General features: G+C 32.0%; 2 protein-coding genes across 2 annotated transcripts; one reads left to right on the forward strand and one right to left on the reverse strand.

Moving 5' to 3' along the window:
- The first annotated feature begins 87 nt into the window (after window positions 1-87).
- Window positions 88-1,402, forward strand: LOC122580074 (protein TORNADO 2). Its single transcript, XM_043752344.1, has 2 exons — window positions 88-731; window positions 888-1,402. Exons 1-2 carry the CDS (start codon window positions 234-236, stop codon window positions 1,197-1,199), a joined length of 810 nt encoding a protein of 269 aa, XP_043608279.1. The 5' UTR covers window positions 88-233; the 3' UTR covers window positions 1,200-1,402.
- Window positions 1,403-10,418: 9,016 nt separating this feature from the next.
- LOC122578849 (protein RGF1 INDUCIBLE TRANSCRIPTION FACTOR 1-like) lies at window positions 10,419-12,837 on the reverse strand. Its single transcript, XM_043750897.1, has 4 exons — window positions 12,671-12,837; window positions 12,329-12,529; window positions 11,840-12,055; window positions 10,419-11,074 (listed from the first exon to the last, which is right to left on the reverse strand). Exons 1-4 carry the CDS (start codon window positions 12,671-12,673, stop codon window positions 10,814-10,816), a joined length of 681 nt encoding a protein of 226 aa, XP_043606832.1. The 5' UTR covers window positions 12,674-12,837; the 3' UTR covers window positions 10,419-10,813.
- Window positions 12,838-14,700: the final 1,863 nt, after the last annotated feature.

A 14,700-nucleotide genomic window follows, 5' to 3' on the forward strand; every position in this document is an offset into this window, starting at 1 on the left:
CAATACAGAGACCTACTTTTCAAACACAATTATAGTATTTTCTTCATTTTTCAAAAGTGAAGAGTAAAGTGATTAGAAATTGTGCCAAAAACTCAAAGAACCACTTTTAAAGACACATTCTAAATCTTTCTTTACTAGCTAGCTTTCATACATTCAAGGTAAGGAACAAAAAAAAATAAAAAATTGTGTTCTAATTAACCCTCATAGTAGCTTTCCACTTTTACATCACAAACATGGCAATGAGCAACAATGTGATAGGAGGCATCAACTTCATAGCCATGTTGCTCTCCATCCCAATCATTGGAGCTGGGATCTGGCTAGCAACAGAGACCGACAACTCTTGTATCCAAATCCTACAATGGCCCGTTATCGTTTTAGGGATCTTGATCTTGGTTGTAGCCATAGCCGGGTTCATTGGAGGGTTTTGGCGAATCTCGTGGCTCCTCGTGTTCTATCTCATTGCCATGCTTGTGCTTATCATCTTGCTTGCGTGTTTGGTGATTTTTGTGTATATGGTTACCGCTAGAGGTTCAGGTCATCCTGAACCTAGCCGGTCATTCTTGGAGTACAAGCTGGATGATTACTCGGGCTTCCTAAAACGAAGAGTTAGAAGCCATTATAAATGGGATAGGATAAGAAGTTGTCTGACTTCTACTAGTGTTTGTTCTGAACTAAACCAAACCTATCGCATGGCTCAAGATTTCTTCGATTCACACATTTCTCCATTACAGGTACATGACAGCCACATATTCACTCTTCTCATATATATATATATATATATATATATATATATATATATATATATATATATATATATATATAACAATATATACCAAAATGATATTTCTGTTTTTAACAATCTAATGACGTGCAATAAATATGTATAGTCTGGGTGTTGTAAGCCTCCAACACAATGTGGGTATACATTTGTGAACCCGACATATTGGATAAGTCCGATAAATAATGCAGCGGATATGGACTGTCTCAACTGGAGCAACGACCAAACAAGCCTTTGCTATGCATGTGATTCGTGCAAGGCCGGGTTGCTTGAGAATTTGAAGAAGGAATGGAGGAGAGCCAACATAATATTGATCATAACCCTTGTGGCTTTGATATGTGTCTATTTGATCGGTTGTTGTGCTTTTAGAAATGCAAAAACTGAAGATCTCTTTCGTAAATACAAGCAAGGTTACACGTGATGATTTATATATCGAAGGCAACGAGTTTGGTGTGTGACTTGTTGAACAGATATATCTAGTAGATGCACGTGTAGCACTCTTAAGCAATATTATGGTCTTTGTATGATTAATTAGTACTCGGTAGCAACTAATTAATTAAGGTTTGGATTCAATTGAGATGAGCTTGCATGTTTCAATGAGATTGATGTTTGTGTTTCCCCTAACAAGAATTTCAAATAGATTTGCAAAGTTTATTTATTTATATATAAAAAAAAACGATTTAAAGTAGAAAAAAAAAAGACTAAAAAGGATGTGCATAAAATTGGTTTTAACATATGATTAATGACTACCTTTACATTATACTCGTAACTTTTTAGATGATCTAAAATTCAACTTGTTTGTAGCAAATAACAAATACACTACTTCTGAAGATGCAAAACTAGTTAAGTGTTAAAAAAAATGATATATTTTTCAAAAGCAGAGTCTATGCTTTCCAAGGAATTTTGTAAAAAAGTATAATTTACATTCTTTAAAAATATATGAAACATTTTTTGTTCTTGGCTTTCTTTAAAATTGAGCTATAGTGGTTTCAATTTTTTAATATGGATTATTATAAAGTTATAGCTAAGGTTTATTAGATCTAAAACGGAAAAAGTAGTTTTTAAATTATGGGTGACACATCGAGTTATGCGATTGAATTGAGAGTTAAAGAAAGGAATAAAAAGCGAAAACAAGAAAGCATAAAGTAACGTGAATTGAGGAGAGCACCGAAAGTAAAACTAGCATAGTTGTAATTGTGAACCTGAATATATGTAAGCATGAAAGTAACACTCTCCTGTATTATTAGTGTATATTTCTTTGTTTCTGTTTTTCGGTTTGATTATTTTTATGAACTAAATATTTAATTATAAATCTCATATACACACAAAGTCACAAACTAATATAGCTTGTTATAAATTTCTCGCTTGTTATACATCTCAGTTTGATTATTTTTATGAACTCAATTTCTAGCTTGTGATAATTTTTCGGCTCTTCACTCATAGGTCTTGAGTTCGACTATCTAGAGTAACAAAGTTGTGGTCTTTTTTCCTTGAATCTTCTGGTATCACATCCTACTCGAATACTCAGTATCTAATAGCTGTAGGTATTGATTATTGAATGTTTTTAAAAAAATGATGGTTTTATCGACTGTTGTTGGCGTATCTTGCTTACATATTCAACCCTCTAATTTAGTAATCCACTTATGTAGGTCAATAACTATATACGAATTAACCCTCATTTTTCCCTTATTTATATGAAATTAAAAATAAAGAAATTTGTAAAATTGATTAAAATACTCACTCATCTCTTTATAAATGTGAGATATTAATTTTTTTTTTTATTAATGGCTATGATTAAAGTGTGATATAATGTTGTATATGCCACACGCTCATATAGTCATATTGTTTCTAACTGAATATTTGATTTGCTGTTATAATGAATTAATCGGGATAGCTTTTTACCAAATAAAATGTCAAACATTTATTTTTTATTATGTATAACTGTAGTAATTCATATGATTATGATTACCAGAATCTTCAGAAAAAACAAATGTTTTTTTTTTTAGTAAGAAAACAATGCTAGAGCCACAAACTAATTACAAACAATCTTTTACAAACTCATGTCTAACCAATCAAATCAAGGGAGAGAATGGAGAAAGAAAAAATAGTAATTAGTTCCCCTAATTTAACAAATCATTTTGTAAGCATTGTATTTAGTTTGTATACATAGCATTTCTCTTCTCTAACTTACGAACTTTCGGCCAATTTGAATTCTGAAAATCAAAATTGGATCACCGACAAAAGGCCCACCTGTAATAGGCGCCTTAGCTCGTTTATATGCTCTACTCAAGCCCAAAAGTAAACTTTTGTAATATGACAAAAATAAAAAAGGCCCGGCCCATTATTTGTTAGTTTTATTCAGGTGGCACTATGCCAGTATGGTCGTGTGGCACTCAACAGAAAGTCCATTCTAATTTATGTGATTGTTATACTTTTACGGAATACCGATTCTTGACATAACTACAATTGGAATTGACATGAATGGAAAGAAAAAAAGGGCCCTGGATGACCAGTACATAACCTTCTTCATATTTGCGGTAGGAAAAAAGCTAGCTTAAAGAATGGATGGCCTCATACATTATCATGTATGATTTTTTCTTATTTTTCACATTTTGATCCCCTTGAATGGCAACTCAAAGAAAGCCGATAGTGAGAGTTTTTCTTTAAAGATAGAGCCCAATGATTACATATATTAACAGAAACAGGTTATTTCCCATTTTCCCTACCATGTCCATCCCCACCTTTTTTATCATAATAAAAATAGTTGTATTTTAGCCATAATGAAAAAGTTTTGCCCATGGGAAATCTTTTACTAGATTATGCGGTTATATATGTAAATTTTCAGGTAGAGATGGAGCCAAGGGTAATTTTAAAATTTGTTTGATATACTTATAAGAGTCGTGTCGAGAATGTAAAAAAATTAGACCCTAGCTCGGGGTTAGAAAATTAGACCCTCTGAATAATTTCGTTCTCCATAGCGGGTGTAACACTCATATTCAAAAGGTACTAGTTTTTTTTTAGTAAATAAAGACCACAAGTGTCGGAAAAAGTTTTATTAAAACTAGTCTGGTGTCCGCGCGTTGCGGCGGCTTAAAAGGTGATCACAATATTAAACGGCGATGGTGGAGATGGAAGGCGGCGGTGACGAACGGTGTTGATGGTGTTGATTGCGGCGTAGAGATGGTGGGCGGCGGTGGAGATGGAAGGCGGTGGTGATAGAAGGTCTTGGGTGGAGATGGAAGGCGGCAGTGATGAATGGTCAGGTGTGTGTTACGATTAGTCAGAAACAGGGGAAAGAGGTCATAGGGGTTTTAATTTGAAGTAAGGGTATTTTTGGAAGAAAAAAGATGTTGAAAGTCTTAATCCCTATTCTCTTTATAAAGGATTACAGATGAAAACTTATTCAATGATAATGTATGGAATCGGAAAAATATAATTTTTTATGAAGTAATTAGCTTGTATATATAACTTTTTCTACATAACTATTATAATTATTAAAAATTAAAACATCTTAAGATTTTTATTCTATCAAAAGGAAAGATTTATCTTAAAGTTAATGTTTCGATAAGCAATGACTTCTAAAAAATAAGCTTATGACAACGAATATAATATTTGTATGTATTTCCTATTATTTTTTCTTATTTTGAGAAAAACTAACATATATAACATTTAAATTTAGAAATTACATTGTATCAAAATTGAAGTGGGGGCAGCTGACCCCGCTACACCCATGCTAGAACCGTCCATGTTTTCAGGTGAAAATTGTTAAACCGTACATATGTTTAAAAATAGGAGCAATAGGTTGTTAAATATTGTTTTACTAATCAGGTTGCTCCCATTAAAGACGTCGACCTCATCTTCCCACCTCTTTTTGAAAGATATTAATATCAACCAACCTCATCCTATTCATTATCGTTGTGCCGTGTAGAAAAGAATTGAAGAAGAGAGAGGATAAGGGGCGAGCATGTATGGCGGGCTTGGGTGGAGACAATGGGTTTATTAGAGATAGTTTGGAGGATATTAGTGAGGATGAGGTGAAAAACGGTATTGGTTAGAGGGAGTGTTCGTACATCTTGAAATGAGATTGAAAATAAGATGAGTAAAAGGTCATTATTGGGACCGGAAAAGTCTTACTTGAATTAAATATGTTTTCCATCTCAAAAATAAGTGTCTACGTCAAAGATTTTATTATAGTTATGGTTATTATTTGATTAGATGAAATGTTGATATAATTATTGGATTTACAAGATCGATGAGATGTAATGTTGACATAGATATAACTGTGTACAAATAAAAAAGTAAAAATGATTAAAACTTAATTGGCAAGTTATTGGGTATTCTTTTTCACCATTCATTTCCTTTTAATATTCTTTTTATATTGAACATTCAATTTTTAGGCCAGAAGTAATATACAGAATCCAACGAAAAAATTCATGAAAAATTTAACATAGATTTATCAATGAGTTAAACTCAAAACTTGTGAGTTAAGTAATAATAATAATAATAAAAAAACATTCTCACAGTTACTCGTATAATGCATTTGCAGTTAATTGTGTATTATTGGTTTTTTTGTGTGGTAATATGTTTTCTGTGGTTACTATCATATGTGTTATCATTATAATATAATTTTACATTATTACCTCATATTATACTTTGGCGATGATATTATGATTGATTGATTGTCTTTGTTGCCGAGTAAAGCACCCCCACTCGATAATCGATACTATGCTACAAATCTATATAAAGGGAATGAAAATAACTTACAAATAAGGACAAGAAATGTGATTAATTTTCAATTTTTTTTATGTTTTCATTACAAAAGAATGATACAACTAGGTTGAAAACAAATAATGTACACATCCATCCCATTAGAAGTGGAATGGGGTATTGGATTTGCATCTAACCCACTGATTTTATTATTGTATTTTTGATTTTATTATTACTATTATTCCTACTGCTATATTATTCTTATTGCTTTTTTAGTGGGAGGCTATAAATAGTGATTTAAACATACTTGTTTTCAACTTATTTATAAATTTGTCCTATAAGTTAGTTAGACAAATATTCTTTATTATGAGTAGTAATCATCAGCAAATTACAAATAGTAGTTGTCACAAACAAAGATTAGATAATTAGAATATGATTTCACAGGATCAAAATTGTTAAAACTAAGGAGTTCGTATTAGGTTAATTAATTAATTATGTGTTGTTTTTTTCCTAGTTCTTATCTCCTTAAACACATGGGTAGTTGGGGTACCCACAGGTAAGTGGAGATGAAAAGATATGGATACCCATTGAACTATTGAAGTGATGTGTTTCAGACCAATCTAGAAGTTGATACCAAAATCATATACCGATTGGTTCCTATGTAAGTCCAAACCCGGTCCCTGTGAAAGAGACAACAATTATAATTTATTACTTGGATTTCTTCCATTATTATTTATTTCACACAAGTAGCTAGCTCCCCATTTGTGACAAGCCTTTTCACCACATCTCCACAAGTACTTGTGAAACAATTTCATACAATGCAAAAGAAAGCCAAAAATATACAAACGATGTATGCTACCATAGAAAAAGAATGCATTGGGGAGAAAAATAAGATTGGACAAAGAACACGTTCAAGTGCATTGCAATTAAGCACAAATTACTCATTTTTGAAAAGAAAAAAAAAACTTCGATTCAATTTTTGTGTAGTTTAGAATTAGAGTACTTCATATCAATTAAGTACATATTTTAAAATTAAATATTAGAATTTGTTCAATAAAAGCCACATTTTCCGTTAAAAATAAAATAAAATTTTGTTGATATTTTATAATCTAACGAACTCTATATGTATGATGTATCTGAGAAAAGTGCATATCATTGACCAAAAGTTGAATTGCATATAATTGTGTTTCTTAAAGATACATATCCGATGGAAGTCGAATTTATTGAAGATTAATTTCAATTAAGTTAAGTTGTTACTGAAAGTCTGAAATAGGTCATACATTTTCACAACTAGCACGGTACCCGCACAATGCGTGGCGGCGACGGTGTGGTGGTGGGCGACTGTTGGTGGTGGAGGCGGCGTCGGGTGGTGTAGATAATTGATGTAAAGGTAATTGATATATAAGGTTAATGGAGATATTTTTAAAATAAATGACTGATATTGTAATTTAATTATTATTGGTATTCTAGATAATTTATCCATAACTTTTAAAGAGACGGCTGTTATATTTTTTTAAATAGTATAAAAGTACATATTAGGTATATAAGGGAATTATGATTAAGAAATAAGGGTATTTTGAATATAAAAAATTATTGAATTTTCTAAAATATGAGAGGTCAATACGTTTATAAGGTATTATAGATTATCCAATACCCTTATATTCAGTTTTTCCTCGTTGTAAATTAATATTATATCAGCTCAATTGAGTTGGTGAACACACTCCATGTATGTGAGTTCATAGAAATTGAGATTGTTTTGGAGTTTGTTTGACAACACACGTGCAAGGGTTGTTATCAAGGGAAAATCCAAAAACATGTTAACTCGTCCAAACCAAAAGCTAGAAATTAATCATCCTTGGCTGCCCTTTAATTGTATTCACGTTCGCATTTTCAATTGCGATTCACATTTTTAATAGTGAGTAACTATATTAAACTCGTCTTGTTCTTTGGGCCAAGAATTTGATCGAGTTCAAAACCAGAATTTCAATAGAAACCACGTACCATAGATAAAATATTGATCACGTGCTATGTACTCTTTTGAACTCAACTAACAATTTTTTAAAGATAAGCTCTAATTAACCAATGTTTAACTGTCTTTGAATATCATTAAATGGAACATATGTATTGGGGAGAAGACACCACTAGGGCCAAATGAGTTGTCTGACAATTAAAACATTTTTTGTTTTCATAATTACGTCGATGTTTGGGAAAAGCTTGGTGAGGAGTATATAATTTTATAAGATATGGTTATGGTTATTCAAAATCAAACAACTCCATTGATGTTTTCGGGCAGATGGGCAGGAAGCGGGCATAAAATGTTTTTATAATGTTAAGAAAAGGAGTAGGTAATGTTGGTGACCTAGACTTATGAATCATATTAAAGTAATCTATTTGTTTACAGAAAATTGATAAACTAATGTACTATTAAATCAAGCATGTGATTAGTGTTTATCTTTAAGAAATGAGAAATATACTCCTGTATTATTTTCATTAACTTTTCATTATATAATATGTTGTTATGGTAAGTTTACATTGAACATGAAATCGTTTAAACGGCAAAAATTGGATGTAACTGGTTTAAGTGTCTTTACATTTAGTATAAACTTTATCGTATGTATTCAAACTTTATATATTTGTTTATATTTCATTATATTTAGTAATGTACTTTTCCTTGCTATGGTTGCCATATAACATTTTATATGAATGTCACGTTAGTAGAAGTATCATCAAATGCATACAAAGATTATAAAACTCAAGCGCTGAAAACCAAATGTATTGATCAAGGAGTCGTTATATTAGTTGGCTCTCCCTTAAGAGTTAAGAATGTCTTTTATAGACGATGTTAAAGCATAAAACAATCGCGATCAACCAATGGCGGATCTTGACTCATTTAGTAGAAGAGGCCCAAAGTCACGTGACCAAAATATAACACTAAGAACAACAATCAGGAGGGGCCGAAACCCACAGAACATATAAAATCTATTTTTGATCTAAACCAATCAGGAAAAAAATAGAGGAGCCCGAACCCCCTCGGTCCCCTCAATAGATCCGCCATTGCGATCAACTTTGTTAGCTTGTCAGGTAATTAGCTTAGTATACACATAACATGTAAATTAAATCCCTTTTGATCTAAACCTAAATTTGATAAGGTGAATGTGAATCACGTTAAAAAATAGGTAGTTTTTCTTTTTTATTAAGAATAATGTAAGATGTTGAGATCTAAGGGGCAAGGGTGTAATCAACAAAAATTATCGGCAAAAAACATCGGCTAAATCGGCAAACTTATAGCACATGCATCGGCTTCTTTTGACAAGTTTAATCAACAAGTTTTGGCAAGCAACATCGTCTAGTTTTGGCCGATACAAGTGAATGTTGGGAGCGTATGAAAGTGACCCTTTTTTTTTTGTTTTTAGTGATTGACAAAAATTGACAAAAAAATTGGCACTATAGCATGTACTTTGGCTAGTTTTTGGCAAAGTTTGGCTTCGACACGTGTCACGTTATGATTGGCTGGAAAGTTTCCAAAACTTGTCAATTAGCTACAAGATTAATACTACACCCTTGCCCCTAAGTCAACTGCGAATTGGATAGGATATATATTAACTAGTCTAATAAGAAATTTTATATTTAGATTATTTTTTATAAAGTAATTAATTATAGAAAGAAATCGCATTAGGCATTAACGTACATCAGGTTAACTAATAGTTAATCGATCAGTTGAAGATTCCGAGTTGACGTCATTGCTTTGGCAAGTTGGGTCCCAAACACTAAATATAACCGATCGACTTGTTACTAACAACTTGGTTATTATGATTTCATAAATAAAGAGGGTAATACGTACACTATTTTTTTTCTCTCTCGTACATTATAAAACGTGTTTTACATTAACTTATAGTACAACATCGATTAAAATAAGATAAAATAGGAATAATCACCCTCAAACATACACAGTTATGTACAAAACTAACCGAAGAGACACAAAAGCCGTTTAAGTGGTTACTAAAGTCTTCATTAGGTAGGTGAATAAAAGACCGGTCAATAGAGGGCCCTTACTAAAGTCAACCACTGTTTATTCATATAAAAGGTCATTATTTCCCACTAAACCTGTTAAATATCTCGTTGCACATATATATATTTGACATGTGAATAAGATGAAATTGTCACAAAAAATTAGTTTATCAAACCACACGGGACACCTACTCTTAATCTTGTACATATAGTCATTTTGGATTAACATGATTATCTGATATCATCTAAACGAATTTAAGATGATTTTTTGCTATGTTTCAAATATTCGTTGCTCGTTATATGAAAAAGAAAAAAAAAATAAAACTATAAACTTCTTGTCACATGTCGACTTAAAAAATGGTTATTGATTTATATGAAAAGGCGATGATGGCCAAGAGTTTATCCTAAAGAACACTTGCAACTAGGAGAACATAATCCAACGGTGGAGAATGAAGAAAGAACAAGACCATGACTAAGATACGAGAAAAAGGATGAATCACCACTGTTTTTGTGATTGTTTGTTGATTCCATCAAAAACAAACAAGACACATCACTTTTTATTGGCCAATCAAAAGCAGCCACCCCCCTCCCCACTTGACACCTCCACCATTCTTATTTTTAGCCCTTTTTATTTCTTCCCACCATTCCCCATCACGTGGTCCCCACACCACCCGTTACGTGCCTATGTACACCTTTCTATATTTGGTCATACTTGTACCACATGCATTCACCCTTGTACATGCATTACATATCTACATTCACTCTTTTCTTTCTTTACCCTTTTAGCCCCCTTGTAGTTTTTAGCAACACACGAATGTAACTAAAAAGGTCCAAAGCTCCAAATGTAGCCTCTTTTTCCAAACCTTTGTAGAAATCTGTCTACAATTAGCATTGTGTAAACCGTACATTGTTACATACAAAGTTATACAATACACAAAACTATCATTATATTGTCAAACAAAACATAATTACATTCTCGACAAATATAACCAAGGTATTTCACATTTTTGGGAGCTTTATTTTTTATATTCCTACATTCAAAACTACTACTAACTTGTACACATTCTCAATTTTCACATTGTGTCTTTATTATTATATATATATATATCGTTCCATTTATGCACTACCCAAAACTATTACTATTACACTATACCTATATGGGTGCTTCTTTGTACAGTAAGTTCCCTCACACAGGCCTTTTTACAGAAAGCACTGGTGTTAGGAAATTAGAGAAAGGTTGTGTATTTTAGTAATTAAGGAATAGGCCAGAGAGGGACCATTGGGTAATTTAGTAAGAGTATAGGGGGTTGACTGACAGGTTTAGTATTCTATGACTAGTCCACCCATCGGTGATCTATGAGGTATGCCCTTTCTTCTCTTGGCGGTCCTGAAGCTGGCGGCTGTTGGTGGTGGCGTTGACGGAGTGAAACTGTTAGCCCTACAGTCGCTCCTGTGATGTCGATGGCTGCTGCTGCTGCTACTGCTGTATGAATCCTCAGAATCCGAAATCGCCATCATTAAATGCTTTTTCACGGATGAAATCTTTGTTTTCCTATCGAAATTCTTTGACGTCCCAACAATCTGCATCATAGCAACACTACTTAATTAATCATCAATGCTCAACAAATGACAATAAACCAATCCTACGAACTTGTCTCACAAAGTTACTATATTAATGTTAGGAAGTAGAAAACATTCTTATGAATAAATGAATGTACTGTAAACTGTAATAGTGTAATGTAATACGAGTAACAAATAAGCTTTCAATCTGTTTAAAATCTTTTTAATTGACCAATCAACCATATAATTTGTCACTTTATATATATACAAAAACATTTGCGTATATAATGACAATACATAGATAAGTCAAAAGAAAATTTATATATAACCCTTGAAATGATGTTTTACTAATAATGTACAAAGTAATTTGAGAAAAAATACCACCCATTATATTAAAAAGATGATATGATATGTATAATTTGACATATTTAGTCGTACACAAAAGGCATGAGTAATATACATTTCACATGTAAATCATCAAAAATATATGGTAAACATGTTACTTCCACTTGCAAAACTCAATAACTCATCAACCACACCATTATCCAAATTAATAATGATAAATTAATTAAATTGAAAATAAACAACTATATAAGTATGTGATTGCGATAAAAACCTAAAAAGAAGGACAATGACTACCATTGAAATAAGTACACGCATCATATTTAAGTCAACTATGGAATAAGAATAATTTTAAAAGCATTTTTAGTATTTAAATTAATAGAATTTAATTAAATCATCATCATTATCATCAAGTAATAGTAATTTAGTAAGTAAATAATTTACCTTGCAACCAAGTGAGCAGAAACGGAAGGAATCAAGAAGGCTGCGTTCACAAACTTCACAAGTATTTGTAACACCTTTACCAGGCCTAGGCTGTGGCCTTTCATTCAAAAACACAACTTTAGCACTGTTGATAATGTAAGTCTGTACTGATGTTATATCCAAGTATTTCTGTATCTCTGATACTCTGATCACATCGTGATATGATGACCTCCGTATCTACAAAATTCATTTGACAACAAACTCTGTTTAAATCTCTGGATAAAAAAGAATTCCGTATTGGCCAAAAAACAGGGGAATCTTGATATTAAGAAGTGGTACAAATACTGACAAAAAGTCAAACTTGGTGAACACCCAGATGGTAAAGTCAAATTTGGTGAACACCCAGATGACCAAGTTTCAATCTTTGATAACAAATAGCAAGAAAAAAAAAGAAAGAAATTGTAAATGTAAATATGTAATATACTCGTATATAGATAGATAAAGGTGTACCTGAATGCTGCGATGATCTTTGTGGTGGTTGAGACAAAGAGAACAGAGTGGACCATTCACGCAATCCAAACAATACATGTTACATTCAGATTTATGTGAATCAGCATGTAACTTGCATTGAACAAAAAAGTTTTCTTGAAGCATTGGTTTCAACCATGGTGGCCATTTTTGTTCTTCTTGATCGTCAGGTCCTCCAGCACCCTATTGGAATAATACATTTTCAACACACATATTCAAACCAGCAATTAATAGAAATATATAAAACACATTCATTCATACAAACAAAAACAAGTAAAGAAAAATATAAATATATAGATATACGAGTAGTACACTATTTATTACCATAATACGGCGGTTCTTGGGTTTGATTTCACGGACAAGGGTGGAATCTTGATTATCGATCGCCAGTTTGACTAGTCAACGGGTTGTATCGTTTTTCGAGTGGTGGAAATGTAGAGTTAGGAAAGTCTTTGTGTGTGAAATGTTTTGAGAGTGGGAGGGGGAGAGAGAGAGAGTGGAGAGGCGGCCAAGAAATGAGAAGGTATTTGTAGGGGAAAGTTTGTGGGATGTGGAGGTGGGGTTGGCTCGTTCTTATCCGCATACACAATTAATGTAATATCAACACAATTACAAGCCTAAATCCGAACCTCGAACCTAATAATAAGTTTAAATTAAACAAGTTTTCAAAAATTAAGATTACTAGGGAAGACCATTGGGTCTTAGGCCACTCATCAAAGAGTTTTTCGGTTGTGGGTTATTTCTGAATTGTTAGAATGTTTAAATCTTGTCAAACGTAAATTTGGTTAAAGGGTTTTACCTCTGTTATACTCATTAAGATTGGAAGAACAAACTCTTTCAAGCGTAGTAAAGATTTGATCCTACGATGGATTATCAAAATTAAGGATGTTAACCAATTATCTCGTTAGCGTTTTTAAAAAAAAAAAAAATTACCAAGAACGTTAGAGGGATTCTCAACTAGGCACGATTTGAATAAGGTATAAAAACTTGAAAAATTTATAGGAATGAGTGAAGGAATAATCAATAGCATGGATTATAATTTAAGTGTTAAGATTTATTTAACTTGACTCAAATTAAAGAATTAATTTGAGATAATCTTCATTCCTTATAATATGACGTCGAAGGTTTGTATAAAAATACGAATTAATGATTCATGTAAAAAGCTAAAAATGACCATCAAGTTTAATTTTTAATTATTTAAGAAAGATTGAGTTTATTAAATGTATACTAACCAATGTCCCAAAAATACTAATCGGCGAATCACTTTATTCAAAGGTGAATTTCATAACTTACATTATTATATTTATGTTTGTTCTTATTAATTTGCTTGTAATTTTGTAAAGATAATTCCATCAGCGAAAGACTTGTTTCACAAAAGTACACCACATTTTTCTTATGATCTTTATGAGTGTCGACACACCATCATCATTTCGTGTTGCTTTCTATACATTGTATAAATGTTGGTTAAACTTCTTGTGTAATGCTATATAAAAATTAAAAATGCGATAAAAGAGATGTTGCTATCGTAGATTCTTATATACCGCACCATTTAAACTTTAGTTATTGATGATGGTGTATGTTAGACTAAGAGGAGTAACCCGTTCTCACCTTCTTTTTTTCATGCGGAATGTCCGATCTCGGTCTCGGTGGTGTTCCGGTACCTTAATTCTCGTGCCCCTTCCGAATTCGAACTCGAGGCTCCAGCGTTTTCTTTTGTCATTTTGCCTGCGCAACATTTGGATGTATGTGGCATGTGGATCTTCTAAGTGTCTCAAAGAAGTAGAAAAACATATTTAATATATTTTTTTTATTAAACCATGTATATATACCATTTACAAATTAATAAATAATAAAATGAATACCCCTAGAGGTATTTCTCCACCCATGTGGGGAATTCCCCTTATGATTAGTAGTGAACACTTGTCAAGCAAATAGTGGATGAGGGACATTCTCTTAACTCTTTACTCCTCTTAATCTTAAGAAAAAATTAAGATTACAAAAATTCAACCTAAGGAAGTTTGAAATTATCTTTATCTATATTATATTATGATTTATGAACCAAATAGCTCAAGTTTAACATTTTAAGTTTCAACATTTATTTCTCCAAAATGTTCATTCTATTTATTTTATATTTACCTAAATAACTACAATACCTTTTCTATCTCCTCAAATCCCAACCACTCATTTTTTTCTCTCTCTTTCATGAATCATTTTATTCTTCTAATTCATTCAAAATATTTTATCCCAAAAAACATACATTGATAAATGATAAAAATTATATGGGTGTTCTTAAAATTTCATGCTCTTTCGTTAGAAAAGTCATTCGATATACTTTCGACGAATTTTTAAATCTA

This window comes from Erigeron canadensis, chromosome 8 (genome assembly GCF_010389155.1).
Source record: "Erigeron canadensis isolate Cc75 chromosome 8, C_canadensis_v1, whole genome shotgun sequence".
Taxonomy (NCBI): domain Eukaryota; kingdom Viridiplantae; phylum Streptophyta; class Magnoliopsida; order Asterales; family Asteraceae; genus Erigeron; species Erigeron canadensis.